At 37.5% G+C, this 19,994-nt stretch overlaps 1 protein-coding gene across 4 annotated transcripts in view; it reads right to left on the bottom strand.

The window, feature by feature from the left end:
- Window positions 1-19,994, bottom strand: part of tlcd4a (TLC domain containing 4a) — a 204,468-nt gene that overhangs the window by 5,434 nt on the left and 179,040 nt on the right. For all 4 annotated transcript variants that reach the window (XM_073062729.1, XM_073062730.1, XM_073062728.1 and 1 more), the window contains 3 exons: window positions 19,319-19,377; window positions 16,588-16,682; window positions 7,174-7,247 (listed from right to left, as the gene is read on the bottom strand). In XM_073062729.1, the coding sequence (XP_072918830.1) occupies window positions 7,174-7,247; window positions 16,588-16,682; window positions 19,319-19,377 (228 nt within the window). The remainder of the gene's footprint in view (window positions 1-7,173; window positions 7,248-16,587; window positions 16,683-19,318; window positions 19,378-19,994) is intronic.

Below are 19,994 nucleotides of genomic sequence, written 5' to 3'. Positions count from 1 at the left end.
TTTACAACAGCAGTGTTCAGAAGAGCATCTCTGAATGCACTACATATCGAACTTGGAATGGACAGGCTACAGCAGAAGATCACACCGGGTTCAAACCTGTTTCTAACGAAGTGGCCACTGAGTGAATTCAGGACTAAAGAATTATAATAAAAAATAAATTCTACAGATATATCTGTAAAGAGCTGCCTAATAGCATTTCTGCATATTTTACTTTACTTCCCTGCAATAAAGATTATCTGTGTGGAAAATGTAATTCCTGGCAACACATACAGCTTTATAAGCAATGCAAATCAAACTAGAACAGCTGGTATGAATGGAGGCAGAAAATTTTGCATAAACTTTGCCACAATCTTCCAAATGCCCAGCAGGATGACGTCAACATTTCCTGAGTCTTTTGTTCCCTTTCCAGAAAGCTATAGTGCTTTATATGAAAAGAACCTGTTTCTTAACATCAATGAACTTTAATCAAAAATCTGACATTTATCCATCACCCATACCGACACTAAAGAAAAAAACTAGGCAGTCAGATAGTGTAATTATCTGTATTTATCTCCAGTGAATTGGTTAGTGCACTTTTTGTTTAAACAGATGAGAGAAAAGTCAATTTTGACATTCAGTTTTGATGATAACCATTAGGGCATTGGGGGAAATAATTAAATTAATGATTGTTTACAGACAAGGAAGGCCATTGACCCTATCTTGGTTCAGTCACATAAGTCTTCACACCCTTAATCATTTGCAGGTTGAACTTGAACAGTGCAAATTTAGTTTTAAAACTGCTGTTCTAACTTTTGCTTCAAATTTGAATATTTATCTTTACTACAAGACTGGTGGGTTTACATATTAAATAATTTGCTACCTAGCCATATTGGCACTAAGAAAGCAGGCTCGTAGTATTTAGATATACAAGCATTGTAAGGTCAAGTTCTCAGTTTGTCACAGTCCAACACTCACACACTTTTCACTTGCTTGAATGAAAATACCACACTTTCAAAGTGTATTAAAGACATGATTAAGCAGTGATGGCCCTTCTGAAATGGTTCTGGTATTATTGATAATGGCGTTTTTAGAGGCATTTCGCAGAGAACTGCAGGACGCAATGACATATTTGAGTAAATGATGTGTGTTGGACTGCATTCCCAATGCAATCCAACTCTTGTCCTTTTGATAGAAGAATGCTACAAAGCTGAGAAGCTTGGAGAGTTGCTGTTGTATATTCTGCAGTGGTAAAATGAGTCAATACAGAAAGCAGGAGAAAGGGCACTCACAACCTATACAGTATAACCTATTTAGGTTTTAACCTATATAAAGCCGAACGTTGCAGCTACTGCATATCAGGCAAATGGCAAATAGACCACCAAATTCCTGTCTTTAGCCTCATAAGAAGGGGGAGTCTCGTGGTAAATTATTAAGACTATCCTTCCAATCTCATCCACTCCCTGATTCAATTACATTGCTAGTCAATTGCCACCCAAGGGTATTAATTGTGTGAGAACTGATGTTGAAAGTCAGGCAAAAGCTGTTGTGAAATAGTATTCATTTCAAAGTTCAAAGTAATTTTGTGAACAAAGTACATAAATGTTATCATATACTACCTTAAGATTCATTTTCTTGCAGGCTGTTTACAGGAAAATAATGAAATGCAATAGGATTTATGAAAGAGTACACATAACAAAGACTGCCAGCCCACCAATGTAAAAGGGAAGACAAATTATGCAAATTATATTAAAACATGAGTCATGGAGCCCTTGAAGGTTGTCAAATCAGTTCAGTGTTGAGGTGAATGCTGGTTCAGGAGCCTGATGACTGTACACTAATAACAAAAAACTATATATAAATAAAGGCTGACAACCAATCAGCAAAAGACAAACTGGAGATAAAAATAATACTGAGAACAAGTTGGAACGAGACCTTGAAAGTGAGTCTGTAGGTTGTATGGTATTACCTGTTCCTGAACCTAGTAGTGCAAGACTTCATCTTGACTGTACCTCTTCCCATTCATCTTCCTCTCCACTACATCTGATCCCAGGATGAGGCTTTTCTTTCCAGGACATCAACAACCTACAGATGCACTTTCAAGGACTCTACTACTCATGTTATCAATATTATTTTTTTATAATTTGCACAATTTGTTTTCCTTTTTGCATTAGTTGTCAGTCTTTGTTGTGTGTAGTTTTTCATAAATCCTATCATATTTCATTATTTTCCAGTAAACAGCCTGCAAGAAAATGAATCTTGAGGTAGTATAGGTTTTTGATAACAAAATGACTTTGAATTTTGATACGAATACCATTTCGCAACAACTTTTTCACCCAGAGATGTCCTCCTTCTTTAAAGAACAAGGTTTACCTTTCTCAACCATTGATGCTACCCTCACCTGCACCTCCTCTATTTTCTAGGTATCCCCCTCCTGGCACTTAAAATATGCAACTGGCCAAATGCTACATCTGCCCATTCACCTCCTCCATTCAGGACCCCCAAACACTTCACCTGAGAGTCTGTTGGGATTGTCTATTCTATCTGGTGCTCCCGATGCAGCCTCTTTTATATTGGTGAGACCCAACATAGATTAGGAGACCACTTTGTCAATCATCTCCACTCCATCCACAAATACAGCAGAATTTCCCAGTGGCCTACCATTTTAATTCTCATCCTCATTGCTGACCCAATGCTTCAGTCCATGGCCTTCTCTTTTGCCACAATGAGGCCACTCTCAAGTTAGAGGTGCAACACATCATATTCCACGTACATAGCATCCAACCTCATGGCATAAATATTGATTCCTCCAACTTCTGGTAATTCTATTGCCATACCCTTCCTCCTTACTCAGTTCCCTACTCTGGTCTCATATCTCTTCTCACCCTCCCCTCGTGCTCCCCCACCTTCCCTTTCTGCCATGGTTCACTCTATCAGATTCATTCTTATCCAGACCTTTGCCTTTTCCACCCATCACCTCACAGATTCTTATTTCTTCCCACACCACACCACCCCATCTTCACCTATCAACTTCTACCTTGTCCTCCTTCCCCTTCCCTAACCTTCTTGCTCTGGCACCTTCCCCCTTCCTCTCCAATCCTGATGAAAGGTCTTGGCCCAAATGTCGAATGTATATTCATTTCCAGAGATGCCACCTGACCTGCAGAGTTCTTCCAGCATTGTGTGTATATTATGTGGGACTTACTCATCCTGCCCAACTGCAGTAGCAAGTAGAGAGCATGGCTCGATGGAAGGGGTCCTGATGCAGATGCTGCTTTCTTGTGGCAGTGTTCCTTGTAAATATGCTCAATACAGGGGAGGGCTTTGTCTATGATCTAGCCACCACTTTTTATGGACTTTTTTTTAATTTATGGGCATTGATGTTTCCATAGCAGGCCATGATGCAACCAGTCAGGATACTTTCCATTGTGCATCTATAAAAGTTTGTCAAAGTTTTAGGTGACATGTTGAATCTATACAAACTTCTAAGCAAAGATGCTGTATGGCCTTCTTTGCAACATGGAACAAATATTGCCAGGTAACTTGTCAGCTCAAGCCTGAATATCATCCAGGTTGTGATATCTTTCTATCATATCAAATTATATTTTACTATCTTAGGCATAGAAAGTACTTTCAAGGAAGTGTGTATTTAACTCTTTTTTCACCATATACTGATTGACAATTGATCAAAGTTCAACCAGGAGTTCTCTGAGGCCACAAGTTCTTTGTTGGAAGTATTTTTTTAAGTTAGGGTGAGAGTTGAAGAAGATGTGAAAAAATAAATTTGCTTTCATTCACAAAAATATTTATCCATGAATGTAATTTAGTCTGCCTAGTTTGACTACAGAACTTACAGTAGAGTAGGAACTTTGCAAGATGATGATGGCAAAACCGTTTATGATGAATGCTGATAACACAAGGCTAATTGAGTGGGGTACATGGCCTTATAAGGAACTAAATAGACATGGAAAGGAAATCACTGAGGGGGAGATCTGCAGACAAACCTGGACAGTTTTGCAAAGGAACTACAGGCAGGTCTGATCTACCCTTAGAGATGTGCAGCTCCAGATGAGCTTCTTCCAGGTTTAATGTATGAGCTAAATATAATGGAATATATGGCCCAATTAGTTATAAACTGCATAAAATCTAAAACAATACAAGGTAGTTTATCACAAACAAGAGAAAGCAACACACACAAAATGCTGGAGGAACTCAACAGGCCAGGCAGTATCAATGGAAAAGAATACAGTCAACATTTCAGGCCAAGACCCTTCAGCAGGACTGGTGAAAAAAAGATGAGGAGTCAGATTTAGAAGGTGGGCAAGGTAGCTTTATTATAGTTTTGGTTTTTTTTTTCTTATCACAATCATGTATCACACAATTCTTTACTTAATCTAGTGAGATATATTTAGTAATGTTAGCTTTAGCATTTTAAGAGTAGTTATTTACTCTTAAAAAGTGTAAACTTATAAAAAGAGTTCTGAGATGTATTGGTCAATGGGAGTTGATTAACTTTACCCCACACAGACTGATGCTGGGTTGAACACAAAAGACAGACACCAGAGAGGACTAACACAGTAAATGGTGGACTAACACAGTAACTGCAAATGGGACAAGTTCTGCCTTTATAACTAATACAAGGTCACATAAAGAATATTAAATGTAGCTCAAATAGTTAACGCTGCCAAGAAACCAAAATCAGAATCCAGTTTATTACCAATGACAAATGTCGTGACTTTGTTATTTTGTGGCAGCTGTGTAGTCCAAGATATTAAAAAAGTACAATAAACTTGACATTATTTTAAAACTAATATATAATTACTAGGATCGCAACTACCTATCACTGTGGCAAGGTGATACACAGATGAAGAATAATGCTCTGCAGCCAATGTGTAAAATTGAATAAAACCTAGTGCTGGGTTCCTGGATACTGGCATGAACTCCAGAACCCATCCCTTTCTATTCCCAATTTCATATAGATTTCTTCTTAGATGAGTAGCTTGTGGCCACTACATGTTAAGTCAAAAGCAATGAATAGCAAATACTTAATGCATCTAAAATAAACTATATGTTTCATTGTGGTTAAGCAAGAAATCTGACACCTACCTGGATAAAAGGTAACAATGGAGAATGTTTGGGAGAAGAAAAACAAATAGAGCTGACCACCAACCTTGCCCTGGATTCCTATTCTTATTCCAGAAGGGTGAACTTGAAGACCAAGAGTGAGACTAAAGCCACTGAGCAAATGAAGTGTAAAGTGATGCACTTAGGGAAGATAAAACAGGTAGGAACTGAATGGCAGGGCACTGGGGTGTGTTGTTGAGCATAAATCCAGGGGTACAAGTGATGGCACAATTAGCTAGAGTGGTGAAGATAGCACAGGACATGCTTGCCTTTATCAGCCAAGGCACTGAGTATAGGAGTTGGAACGTTATATTACAATTGTACAAGATGTTGGTGAAACTGCGGTTGGAGGATTGTATGCAGGTCTGGTCGCTGTGTAACAGAGAATGTGCAGAAAAGATTCACTGGAATGTTGCCTGGACCTCGGAACTTGATGGTATGAGGAGAGATTGGATCAGCTGAGTCTATTTTCCCTCCTGTGAAGGAGGTCGAGGGGTGACCTTATAGAGGCTAATAAAATCATGAAAGGCATAGATAGGTTACTCAGTCATAGTTTGTTTCCCGGGTAGCGAGTCTACAACCATGTGGGACCAGCTTGGGTAGGCACCTCAGCCAGTAAGGACAAGTTGGGCTGGTAGGCCTGGTCCTGTACTATACAATTCTGATTATGACTCCACCTGCACTCAGTATTATTTTTATTTGCATAGTCTGTCTTCTTTTTGCACATTGGTGTTTGTCAGTATGTTTATACACAGCTTTTCATTAAATTCTATTGTATTTCTTTATTTCCTATAAATGCCTGCAAGAAAATGAATTTCAAAGTAGTATACAGTAACATATACATACTTTGAAAATAATTTTAATTTGAACTTTGAACACGAGGGTGGTGCTTGGCAAAGCCACCCCATAAGCATTTGGAGCATCACCAAAGAGACATCTCGGTCAGTTTTCACATAAACCAGACACGCAAATTGTACAACAGTTGAAAGAAAAAAAAATACAGTTGCTGTAAGCACTCATCAGGTCACACAGCTTCCGTGGAAGAGCCACTGAGTACATGCTTTAAGTCAAAATCCCTTCACCCCATTCCTTAAACTAAAATGCTAACTCTGCACCTCTTTCCACAAATGCTGCTTGACCTGCTGTGTGCAGCATTTTCTATTATTTTTGAACATACAGGTAGCACAATCTGATACTGTTGAAAGTGTGAAAGAAATAACAAGAGAAGTCAGAAACAGAAAAAGAGGGCGAACCGTAACACTGAAGATAAAATAATTACAAACTACCATGTAAACATCTTGAAAAAAAAGTACCCGGATCCTAATAAGTATAAAATAATAAATCAGAGATGACGTTTGAAATTCATTCCTGTTTTTTAATAAATTCAATAACAAAATGAGCAGATTTTAAAAGATATTTGCCCAGGTTTTCAAGTGAATGCCCCTTTTGTTGACTTATTTCCTCTCAGTCTTCAGCTGGGTTGCTGAGGGTGCAAGCAGATTTTCCTGTAAAACAGGATTAACACCACCACCAACAAAGTGTCAGTACATCATGCTTCCTTGTGTTCAGAAAGGGGGAACATGATGTACTGACATCACATCAATTACAAAGAAAAGGGGGGAATGTTTTGAAAGACAGGAAAGACAAAAATATATTTAAAATCAAAATCTAACAAAAACTGTCTTAAGAAATGTTAAATTGTTCTTTTGGCAGGGGATTGATTTGCACTGGAGGAACACAAAATAATTTATTCAATAGAACTTGCAACTTTCTATGGTGAAATTAGTTCAGTTTAGATGAAAATGCAATTTCTTAAAACACACCAGATTTCATTAACCTGAAGCTGAAGGATGTACTGTAAATCATTCAGCAAATTGTTTTGCTTCATGGATTACTGAGTCAGTTCTTCCTTGCAGCAAGTTGTTCACACCTGATCTTAAGCAAGGCTCACATATGAACTATTAAAGACCTTTCTAGGATTTTGCAACTAGAAACAAAATACAACTTTTTTTTTGTACAATAAAGCATTACAAATATGGGTGTCATTTTATTTATAAGTACTAGTATACCTACCGCTGGTTAACAAAAGGAGTTGACAACTCTGCAATCAGACGGAAGTTCGCAAAATAAGGCAGCATTCCTTCATCCTAAAACAGCAAGTTAAAAATTCAAAGTTTATCTATGATTAAGCAATTACGTAGATTGTTCAAAGCATCTCTGGCTGGAAAACTAAAATTGTTTTTCCATCAATTATATCCCATAAATAATTAAAAATCACCATGCTTTGGGAGCAAAAACAGAATGCAAAGTTAATTTATGTTGCAAGTAGAACAATAAATACATTACATTGTTGGAATACTTCAATGAACTGTAAACCAGAACAAAGGGAAAAGCAGTTAGTTAAATATAAATCTAATCTGTTTAACACAGCCCCAAATCTAATCACTGAAAAACAAAGCCTTGTATGTAATTTTGTTACAGAAGTAAATTCTACTTCTTGTGTTACTTTACTTGTATGCTCTGACTGGCCACTCTTACACAGTATATTGACTCATGTTCTTATAATAACCTGTCAATGTATAATTCCAGTGTTATTCGTGGAAAGTGGAACTCTAATTTTCTCCCCAGATGTATTTTTCACCAAAAACCTTGATAAACTTCATAAAACCTTTGTAAATGCAGAAAATACTACACATAAACAGAAAGCTACTTCATTTGGTGGAAGACGATAATATAATTTCATCCATACCAGAGGATTAGCTTTTATATAATAGTGTGGAAATGGAAAAAAGAGATGAATTTAATACTTAATATGAACAGAGGGACACAACAGCTGAAATGTACAAACCTTTTGATGAAAATATTAAGCATTATTTTGTAAATGCATTAAACAAATAAAATATTTGATCTAATTGGAGACTTATATAAAGTGAATCAACAGCAAACAAATTACAGCAAAAATTGACCTGTACACTTACTGGGAACTGCAGCATGAGATATCCGTTGAAGACAAAAGCTGGTGAACAGCCAGTAACTTACATTGTAAAGTACATTTCACAATGTGATCTCAAACCTTTAACAAGAATTAACTGCGGTACGAATAACTCACTATATCATAGACAATTTCTACTGCCTTCAATAAGATCCCTTCACCAGACATTTTCCACTTCCCTCCCCTTTCAGCATTCCAAAGGCACCGTTCTCTTTGCAACTCCCTAGTCCATTTTTCCCTTTACAGCAATCACTCCCTTTGTCCAGGCACTTTCCCAGATCACCGCAGAAAGGCCTGTTATGCTTTCCTTTCATATCAAAGAACCGAAGTTGTGTTTCACTTTCACTTCTTCCAGTCTAGAGCACTGGGTTTGTGGTCTACAATACGGTCTCTACAATGAAGATTGGTGACCAGCCAATTTGCAGAGCACCTGCATTCAATCCAGAGGACCAACCTTCTTCATCTCACAAGCATCTATCTGTGGTCTAATTACCACTGTTATACAAACCCCTAAGTAAGTTGGGCAAACATAATATTGAATTCAATAATATCAACATTTAGTTTACTTTCTCAATATTAGAACTAGTTAAATCTTTTGTATGTAACATAATCTCAATATTTCTCTCTCTACGAGCTCATCCTGTCTGCTGGACATTTCCCGCCATTCTGCATTTTGAAGCTTATATATTCTTTTGTCTGTGTTCAATCTCTCCAATTGGCCTCCTCTGCCTTAAAAAGAACTACATTACTTCATCTATAGCATCTCTATAAAAACCCTGACCTTACTCTATCACACACATTCCTTATAGTTTATCAATCCTTCCCCATCAAATCAAGCTCACTTGTTTTCTCTAAAGGTCCTTTGACCAGAAACATTAATTGATTCTCTTTCCACAGATGCTGCCTGACCTGCTGAATATTTCCAGCATTATTTGTTTTTATTTCAGATTTCCAGGAAATACATGTCTGTTTTCATTTTCATGCTCATGTCCATTTTGTGCACTAAGGTTAAGGTTTCACCAGTCTCATTGGAAAATATTTTTCCTATCCTTTAAGGCTTTCAGGATCATCAATGCATGGCCAAGCTGGTGATACTGCAGACAGTTACCCCTATGTCAGTTCCACAAGTAAAAAATGTTCCACACAATGATATCCATCATGCTGAAAGTTAAAGTATGAAACAAGTATGATATAATGCCTTATTCTTTCAGGCAAAATAAATGCTCAAACATAGTAGGTTACTAATATGACACATATCTTCAGCAAAACAATAGAAACATCTGTTTTAAATAGTTCAAAATGTGCAACATAATGACATCAATCTGATTCCCCATCTATATTGATAAGACCCATCTCCACCTTAGGACTAATCTTCTCAACTTCTGTATGACCAGCATCTTAGGGTGCTCCTCATCGGACATCCAGTCCTGAGTGAGCAGAAATGTATCCCAATTGAATATGCAAGGTAACAGAGAATTGAGTAAAACAAGGTAATCGAGAAAAACTGCATTGTTTGGTGACAGATTCCATTGCCCTCCATTCAGCACCATCATGCTAAGTTTTTTTTGCAGCTCTGGTGTTCTATTTGACCCAAGCAAACTTTTACTTCCAAAGTCCCTATCACCGAGAGATTCCATCTGTCACATTACCCATCTCTGCCCCAATGTCAGCTACTGAGATCCTCAAACATGCTCCTGTTTCTATTCATTCTATGTAACTATCTTAAAAATTGAATTTAAATTTTTTTTTAAAAAACATGCTCCTGTTGCCTATTGCCTCAAATACTTGAATGTCCTCTCAGCTGTTCTACTTAGACACCAGTTTACCTGAAACTCTGCTGCAATCTTGCACTAATTCGCATTTGCCCTACTCTTCTCTAGCTCCTTTTAAAATTCTCTGATATCATGATTCTCCCCGATTCTCTCACCTACATACTCGGCAGTAATTAAAGCAGAGCAGCCAGAGGAAGCCCGCACTGTCACAGGGAGAATGTGCAATGCCGCAGAGATCACACTCAAGGTCAGGATTGATCCTGGGTCTCTGATATGGTGAAGCAGTAGCTCTACTAGCTACCCTACTCTGTCATCCTGTTAACATAGGATTATCTTAAATGGGTGTTTGATGGTCAGTGTTACATTGATGGGTTTAAGGGCCCAGTCCCCTTATCCTTCTCTGTGACTCAATATTTTTTGTTCCTATCCTTTCTGACATCCTTTAGCCATAAAAGCCATTTAAAACTCCACATTTCTCAAATTTTACCACCTTGTTCTTCTAACATCTTCATATTTTTCCTATTACTGCATATTTCTTGAAATAATTGTCATATTATTTTTCGTATTCTTTTTCAATATGTTTTCTTTTAATATGCACAGTTTGTCTTCCTTTGCACAATGGTTGCTTTTCAGTTTTTATGTGTAGCTTTTCATAAATTCTAACTCATTTAGTTTTCTGTAAATGCCTGCAAGAAATTAATCTCAAGATAGCGTAGTTATCATACAAGTACTTCGATAAAAAATTTCACTTTGAATTTGACTGACTGACAAACACTCAGTAATTCAGGAATAGCTTCTTCCCCTCTGCCTTCTAATTTCTGAATGGACAATGAACCCATGAACACTGCTTTTTTAAAAAATATATTAATTCTGTTTTGCGCTATTTTAATCTATTTAATATACAAATATACTTACTGTTAACGATTTACTTATTTTTTCCCCTTCTATATTATCATGTATTGCATTGTTCTACTGCTGCTAAGGTAGCAAATTCCATGACACATGTCAGTGATAATAAACCCGATTCTGACTAATGGGGTATCTGGATGATACTCCATTAGTCAAGTGGGAAATAGCAGGTTAAGGAGAACACACTTATTCCTAAATACTTAATAGTATAACTGCAGTATTTGGTTAAATGTCAAATATTTTACCATTCCATTCTTTTCACAAACCTTCAAATTCACTTCCCCCTCCATCCCTCTTAAGTAGTAACTTCCTCCTCTACACTGTGCCTCCTATCCCCAAACCATATCTGGTTCTTAACAACCACCTGTACTTGAATAGAAGGGAATTAATTTGCTGTGATCTTCACCTTTTCTCCATCACCCACAATGCCAGGGCACAGTGCCAACCTTGTGATCACCACTATTAACAACAGAAATCAGATTTAACCACAAATCTTTAATTTTGTTTCATTATAGCCTGTGCCACACTAAATAACCATGCAGTTCGTGTGCAGATACACAGATGAACTGCATGGAGCTCTTAGCTTTATGTTAATAAGGATTGACACATGAATAAAAACCCGATCCATCTGATTGAATCACTAACCTGGGGGAAAAGGCAGGGATTGACCTCTTACTTGTTTAACTTTAACGCTTTGAATTATATGTTAGTATTCTATCATTTAATTTTTATTTCTAATATTTAAATCATTGAGTAATTTTCAAATGCCTTTGATAAGTTTGCTATCTGCTTGGAGCCTGACTATAGGGAACTCAGCATGATAATTCAACACTCCTATGTCCGTCATTTCAAAAGAGTGGAGAGTTTCATACTGCAGTTACATACTACAGATGATGATGTGTCACAATAGCTGAAGGCAAAGCTGTTGTGCCTGATTCTGGCAGTTATATCTTTAAAGCTTGGAAAATAATTCTTATTTTTAAAGTAAAAATCATATTGATCCTTTGTTGAACCTCAATCCAAGGTTCCAGTTTGAAGATATCTGTTCAAACTATACCTTCATGCTTCTTAAGCTAAAGGAGGATTACCCGAAATATTAATATCTGCTACACAGCCTCTAGACAATGAAATCACAGATGCCTTTCATCAGGGAGCCTGGGGCAGGATTTCAGTTTTCAATGGCAAATATTGAATGTCCCAGATCATTTGAATAAAACCAGAGGACAGATTTAAGGTAAGAGGCAGACCATCTGAAATCTTGAAGACAAAATTGTAGTGGCAGAACAAGTCACAACACTTAATTAGAACCTAGGCAAATATTTGAATTTCCAACATATGGAACAAGTATTTAACTACAATAAATGGAACAAGTATAACTAGATGCTTGACAGTCAGAGCGATGATTCCAGGACCTTGTGTAGTGGCACAGAACAGGTTTCAGTTGACATTCAGTTTTATCTTCGTCATATTATAACAGAGAGGGTGAAGGCAACAGTAGAGGATTAAATTATGAGAAGCAAGTTTTTGACACCCACGAGCTAGAAATTGTGCAGGGGATGACTTGAAACAAAACTATGACAAAATGAGTAAGATGCACACTTATGCAATTTGCAGTAGCTGACACACATTTTTTGATTCCTGCCACTCCTTACAACCTAGCAAATATAAAATAAACATAATTGTTTACAACAAATGCATTTTTACACCTGTGAGGAAAAGTAGTAATCTTACAGATACCTATTATGTATAATTAAAAGTTTACTTACTGTGTTGTAGATGAAAGTACTCATAAATAAAATCAAAGAAAAAGATTCACAACCAAGGTTGAAGCATTGTATACTAGTACCATTATATTCTGGTAAGTCCATATTATTATTAGACAATATAATTGTTCTATAAACAGCAATAGCATCTAAATGCAGGCAAGAAAGTACAGAAGCTCACCAGGTCAATTGACTTCATCATTTTGTAATTTTGCATTTTCAGTTTGGGAAGGAAAGTCAGAACAAAGTTAGACATATTAGAGGGAAAGTATTAGAGGTATCAGCTAGCAGAAAAGCAATACACTCATGCACCTAAAGTCAAAGTTGAGAAAGCTATGTGCACACTACATATTGAAACAGACAATAAAAGAAAACAGAAGCCTTTGCTGGTAACCTAGAATCAGTGACAGTACAGGTGAACACAAACTACAAAAAGTAGTAGATATGGCCCAGTCCATCACGGGTAAAGCCCTCCTCACCATTGAGCACATCTACACGGAGCGTCGTCGCAGGAAAGCACCATCCATTATCAGGAACCCCCCAACATGCTCTCCTCTTGCTGCTGCCATCAGGAAGGTGGGACAGGAGCCTCAGGACTCACACCACCAGGTTCAGGAAGTTATTACCCCTCAACCATCAGGCTCTTGGAGCAAAGGAGCTAACTTCACTTGTCCCATCACTGAACTGTTCCCACAACCCATGGACTATCTCTTGTTCTCAAAATCTATTGCTTGTCTATTTATTTTTTTTATTATTTCTTTCTTAATATATTTGTACAATTTGTTGTTTTTTGTACACTGGTTGTCCGCCATGTTGGTGAGGTCTTTCAATAATTTTATCATGGCTATTAGATTTATTGTGAATGCCTGCAAGAAAATTATTCACAGGGTTGTATATGGTGACACACATGTACTTTGATAATATATTTACTTTGGACTTTAAAGATTCACTTATGTCTACATTTGCCTCTACCCATTTACATTAGCAATACATAGGAAGGGGAGCATGCTTTCAAGATTTTACAGAAAAGCATTTACCAATCTCCATTGTATTCCCATCAGATCATTTAGAACATACTAAGTGGTGTCAATTTAGTCAAAAAACAAACTCAAATAATTTTGTGCAAATTGGCCATTCCTCTAGTAGAATCATTAATAGCTTATAAAATTAAAAAAATAAAAAGCAAAATTGTAGGGATTTCTTATCCAAGTAGCATGTGCTCAAAAAGGATTAGTTTAAAACTCATGTTGTTGCTCCTCCATGTTGATTACATAAAACAACACACTTATTAAGAAAGACTGTTTTCAGTTCATTTAGGATGTTCAGCACTCAGTGTTGCTTTATAAACTACTATTAGAAATATTTTAAATAAAAACAAATATATACTTTGCACATTGTTTCAAATGTTTTGTTTGTTGAGTCTACTAACAGCAGGAAAATCATCTGTAAGAGCACTTTTGAATACCAGTACATGTAGTTAAAATATGCTGCATCACAAGTCAAATTGAACAGTGGATAATTTTCTTTATTAGCAACAAGAAAGATTTTTTCTTTAAAATAAAGCAAAGTTGGCCACAGTCATATCATGATGTCAAAGGTACAAAATACGGATTCATGTCAGTAGGTCTAATCGCAGTATACCTGTCAGCAAACTGCACTGCTGCTGCCAACGAGAACTGTGGAATCATATTTATCTTTTTATTTGTTGCAGAAATCCTTTCAGCATCTGTGCAGCCACATTTTTCCACAGTTATGGGTTCATAATTTAAAAAGCAGATGCCTGAGATACAATGGATTTGCAAGCACCAACGGCAACAGGCTTTAAAAAGTAGCAGTATTTAAAACTTTCAATTAGACAACAATAATGCCAAAATTAGGACAGCAATTTATTGATGAGTTTTTATTCATACTATAATGTGGTGGTGAGGTATTACTAGTTTGCTCGTGTGGGTTCCATTCAAGGCAGTACTTCGGTTATGCATAAATAATAAAGCAGTGTATGTGTGCATCAAAAATGTCAGCTTTGAAAAATGTTATGTTTTTAAAATTTATTTATTCAGAGAGACAGCGCTGAACAGGCCCTTAACAACCCACCTATTTAACTAATCAGAGGACAATTTATAATGACCAATTAACAGTACACCTTTGGACTGTGGGAGGGAACTGGAGGATGCCCACACCCTCATGGGGAGAGTGTACCAACTCCATTAAAGAGGCTGCTGAATTGAACTCCGAACTATTGAACACCCTGAGCAGTACTGATGCACTAACTGCGATGCTACTGTGGCCCCCTTCAATCTATCTTCTGTGCTAATATTCTCATTTAAAGGTGTCAAACCATTGGGACAAAAAATCTCAAAAACAAGACCCTCTTTGACTTATTAGGTACCTCCATCAGTGTGGGACTGTGCCAAGTAAACACAGTATTAGCATTCAAGGCTCCAGTTGAGAGGATAAAATGACACTGGAAATGCAGTCCTTGGAAAAATGCAGATGGATCCCTACTGAATAACGCTTTGGATTATGGCTTTAAAAATACACCCAGCCCTGGCCTACTCATGGAATTACATCCTGACACGAGACAAATTTCAAGGAATAGCACAACAAAAACAAAAGTATGACAACACAGGGATAACAGTGGGAATCGTGTTTTATTAAAGATAATAGTACAAGCAAAGTTAAATACTCAGAAGCAGGAAGAGAAGTGTACGAGCAAGAATTGTTACAATAGTTAAAGATGGAAGAATGTCCCAATCACAAATACTGCATGCAAAAATACAGTAGAGAAATCATCTAACCCAGTGACACAAATCCCCTAAACCTTTGGACCATGAGTGAACAGCCAGAGGCAGGCCTGAAGCTAAAGTGACTTCGCCCATTTCTAATATGGCATGACATTTTAAAATATGAACCTGCCATTCCTCAGCTATTTAAAATATTTCTGTAGAACTACTTAAACTTCAGCATACCAAGCTTTAAAATCAGTGAAGTTGGGCAGTTTTAAGGCAATATGAGAACTTCTGTATAATCAGACTGTCCTAATTTCTGATCTTTGCTGGGAGAAAAGGAAAGAGTTAAAAGGCTGATGGCTCCTTTATCACTGTGCTAAGGAAGGTTTGCAGCTTCTAAGAGCTACGCTCCAATACAAGGGCAGGCATTTCCCCTTAACCTCTGGAATTCTGCTCTTTCATCTACGCCTGGGCCAAAACTATCAAATGCAACTTTTGAAACTGAACTTTACTGGCATGTATTTGTCAAGTTGGCACACCATGTAACAAAACTGCTGGTTTTGTCATTGGTTCAGTTTTGCTCTCTCCGTGTCTAATTTGCTGACATGTCCCACGAGTCCTGTTATTAGCAACACTTAACACAGACAAAGTATACTTATCCATTACCTGCAAATATTAACTGATTTTATCTGGCCATATCCTATCAGAGATACTTGCTTTATCCTATTCACCGCATCTCCACTTTCTCTGCAACTTAAAACCTTTGTCCCCCACTATTAACTCCTTCCCCCCCTCCCCACCCACAAACGCTGGTTGGCCCGCTGAATTCCTCCCGCAAATTATGTGTTGCTCCAGATTTTAGCAATTGCAGCCTCGTGTGTCTTCACTGTATTTAACAGTTATGCACAAATCATTTAATTGTCTGTGAAATGAAGGTTGTATGAACTACCTTGCTCTTACTGTACACAAATCATAATAGTGTAAAGCAAGGGTTCCCAAACTGGGGTCCACAGACCCCTTGCTTGATGGTTTTAGTCCACGGCATAAAAAAGGTTGGGAACCCCTGGTGTAAATTATGCTCACTTGTTAATGTTATGATGTAATTTTAGAAGCCTAATAGAGAATTGTCACACTATATGTAATTTAGTGTTGAACATTGTTATTATTTCATTTATTATTTATTTCAATTACTTATTTTCTCAATATTATCCTATAAATTTACCTGCTAACAACGTCCACTTGGTTAAAGGACAAGCCTAATGCTCTTTCCTCTTGGTCCATTTTTGCCTACAGATACTGCTATTGTCTAATACAGCACTCACCAGTACATAATAGCAGGCATACAGCCCTGTCAAATGGTGGATTATAAAGTAAATGTCTCCAATTGCTTTCCAATACCACAAAATAAGGAGGAGATCTAGAAAAAAGCAACACAGAACATAGGATTAGAAACAGGTGCGAGGTGGGAGTTTATTCAGTTACTCACATTTAGCTACAAGTGGTACCTGAACCATAAATGTAACCTTCATTTGAAAAGCACACTTGAAATCTGTTTCTAGTGAAGCCACCTATTACCTTCTAGCTTCTCTTCATTCCCCTCCCCCCACCATTTTATTCTGGTGTCTTTCCCTTTTCTTTCCAGCCCTGATGAAGTGTCTCAGCCTGAAAAGTTGACTGTGTACTAATTTTCATAGATGCTGCGTGACCTGCTGAGTTCCTCCTGCACTTAGTAAAATACAGAAATGATTCATCGCACAGGACCTTCAGTAAAAGAAACCCAAGGGTTCACTGGTTCTGGCTTTTTAAACCTGGACAAACCAGAAAATCCATTCACAAAACAGTAATAAGTAATTAGGGTTACTTTGAAACTATTCAAAATAACCCTAGCTACTTATTTGGAGATTTCTATTGCAAAAAGAATTCTTGGAATGTAGCAAAGTTCTCTTCCAAAGTTGCATAAACGTCTATTCAAAAATTGATCGAAGAATAAAGCACAAATATGGATATATCTAATCAAAACAGAATCATTAACTATAAAAAGACCAATTTTCTGAAACATGTGTTCTTAAGAAGAAAACAGAAGATAGACACTGAAAATGTGCAGCAGATCCAATAAATCTGAAATAGGAGAGGCCAATTCATATCCTAGGATGCAATGGTCAGTCTTTCTCCCAAGACATGGAAGTCTAAAACTTAGAGGCTTAGATTTGAGATGAGAAAGATTTAAAAGGGGCTCAACAAATTTTACCAAAGAGAAGTGATGGGTATGCAGAATGAGAAAATAGTAGAGGCAGGTACAATTACATTTAAAATACACTTAGACAATTAGATCAGGGGTTCCCAACCGGGGTCCATGGACCCCTCGGTTAATGGTAAGGGTCCATGGCATAAAAAAGGTTGGGAACCCCTGAATTAGAGGAATATGGTCTAAACGCATGTACGTGAAACTAACTCAGATTGGCAACTTGGTTGGCATTCATGAGTTGGGTGAAGGGCCTGTTCTGCTATTGTACAACCCTTGAGACTCTAGGTCCTTTGTTAGACACCAAGACTGAAATGTGATTGTGTTCTTCCCTCCCTTCACCTCTACAAGCATGATGGATCAGTGCAAATTTAGTGGCATTTGTATGTTCTTAGATTAGTCTAGAAGTAGCAGCCCCACCCAAACAAAATTCTGGTTTGTTTCTCAGGATACATTCCTAAAAGGCTTTCTGTCTCCACTGGGCCTTTATTTATGTACACAGAAAGATGACTTACTGAGAGGTAAAACTCAGTAACATTCATTCCTGGCTCAATACTGAGCCCACATTACCCAATTACACCCATGTGACCAATTAACCTGTACGTCCTCGGAAAGTGAGAGAAACCTCCACAGGCAAAACATACAAACTACATATAGATAGCAACAGAATTGAACTTGTATCTTTGGTGCTGTAATATCGTTATGCTAACCGCTACTCTACAATGCTGCCTATGATGAAACTAGCATTCCCACATCGAACAATTTCAACATATATGTATATCTGCTTCATATCTGTGCTACAAGATATTTCTCAGCTTGTTCCTAAGTTTTAGTCTACTTAACATGAATCTGAAAGAGTGATCAGCATATAGGAAGAAGATTAAAAATCTGACTGAGTGGTGCCATAACAACCTCTCACTCAGTATCAGCGAAACCGAGGAACTTCAGGGCAAAGAAACCGGAGGTTCACGAGCCAGTTCTCACCAGAGAATCAGAGGTGGAGAGGGTCAGCAACTTTAAATTCATCAATGTTATCGCTTCAGAGGATCTGTTCTGGGCCCAGCAAACAAGTGCAATTACAAAGAAAGCACATCAGTGCCTCTACTTTTCTCAAAGCTTGTGAAGAATCAGTATGATATTTAATACTTTGACAAACCTCTATAGATGTGCGGTGGAAGTATATTGACTGGCTGCATCACAGTGGGGTATGGAAACATCAATTCCCTTTGAATGGAAAATTCCACAAATAGTAGTGGATAGGGCCCAGTCCATCACAGGTAAAGCCTTCCTCCCCACTATTGAGCACATCTACAGGGAGCGCTGTTGCAGGAAAACGGCATCCATTATCAGCAATCCCCACCACCCAGGTCATACTCTCTTCTCGCTGCTGCCACCAGAAAGGTGGTACAAGAACTATAGGACACACACCACCAGGTTCAAGAACAGTTATTACCCCTCAACCATCAGACCCTTGAACCAGTGGGGAAAACTTCATTCAACTTCACTTGTCCATTCATTGAACTGTTCCCACAAACTATGGATCACTTTCAAGGACTCTTCATCTCACGTTCTCAATATTTACTGTTGATTTATGTATTATTTTTGTTTTGTTCTCTTTTGTATTTGCAGTTTGCAGTTTTTTGCACATTGATCATACTGTTGTGTACGGTCTTACACTGATTCTATTATGGTTTTGGATTTACGGAGTATGCCCACAAGAAAACAATTCTCAGGGTTGTATATGGTGATATATATGTAGTAGCATTTTAATAAGAAATTTACTTTGAACTTTGACTAAAATGGATACTCACCAGAAATTAGGTAGCCTGCGGCAATACCAATATTTAATTTTACTAGTGTAGGGTCTCCCCTGTAAATATCAAGAAGCAGAAATTTAACAAAAATAATTACTGCTTGCAGCATGAAATCCTTGTAATACCGAATCAAAATAGTAAAGACAGTCTGCAGTTTGTTCAGTAATCAAAGCAGACTCACTAACCAGGAAACCCATCCTAGATACTATAGGTGCACTGATACCAAGACCAACTGTGATGGCTTTGCAGATGCAGAGCTTGCCAAAAAGATCAAATATCATAGATCAGCAATTTCAATTACAAACTGTTTTCCTATAAGGGGACAGTAACTGGGGAAAAAGGAGGAGACAGGGGAATTGAATAGGAGAATACAGGTAAGAGTAGCACATGACAAATGTAATGGAACTTTTACATCAATTTCACATGCAAGTTAGCTCCATTTTGTAATTTTGAGACAAAACATCGGCCATTCGGCCTGTCTAGAATACTTGGAATTTCATCTTGGTTGATTTACTATCTCATTCTCCCGTCTTTCTCCAGTAACCTTTGACTCCCTTACTAATCAAGAACTTAACAATCTCTGCTTTAAATATCCCCAATAACTTGGTTTCCACAGCCATCTGTGCCAATAACTTCCGCAGATCCACCACCCTCTGGCTATAGAAATTCCTCC

The sequence above is a fragment of the Hemitrygon akajei genome, chromosome 12 (assembly GCF_048418815.1).
Source record: "Hemitrygon akajei chromosome 12, sHemAka1.3, whole genome shotgun sequence".
Classification (NCBI taxonomy): Eukaryota; Metazoa; Chordata; class Chondrichthyes; order Myliobatiformes; family Dasyatidae; genus Hemitrygon; species Hemitrygon akajei.
This window is presented reverse-complemented; position numbering and strand designations above follow the sequence as displayed.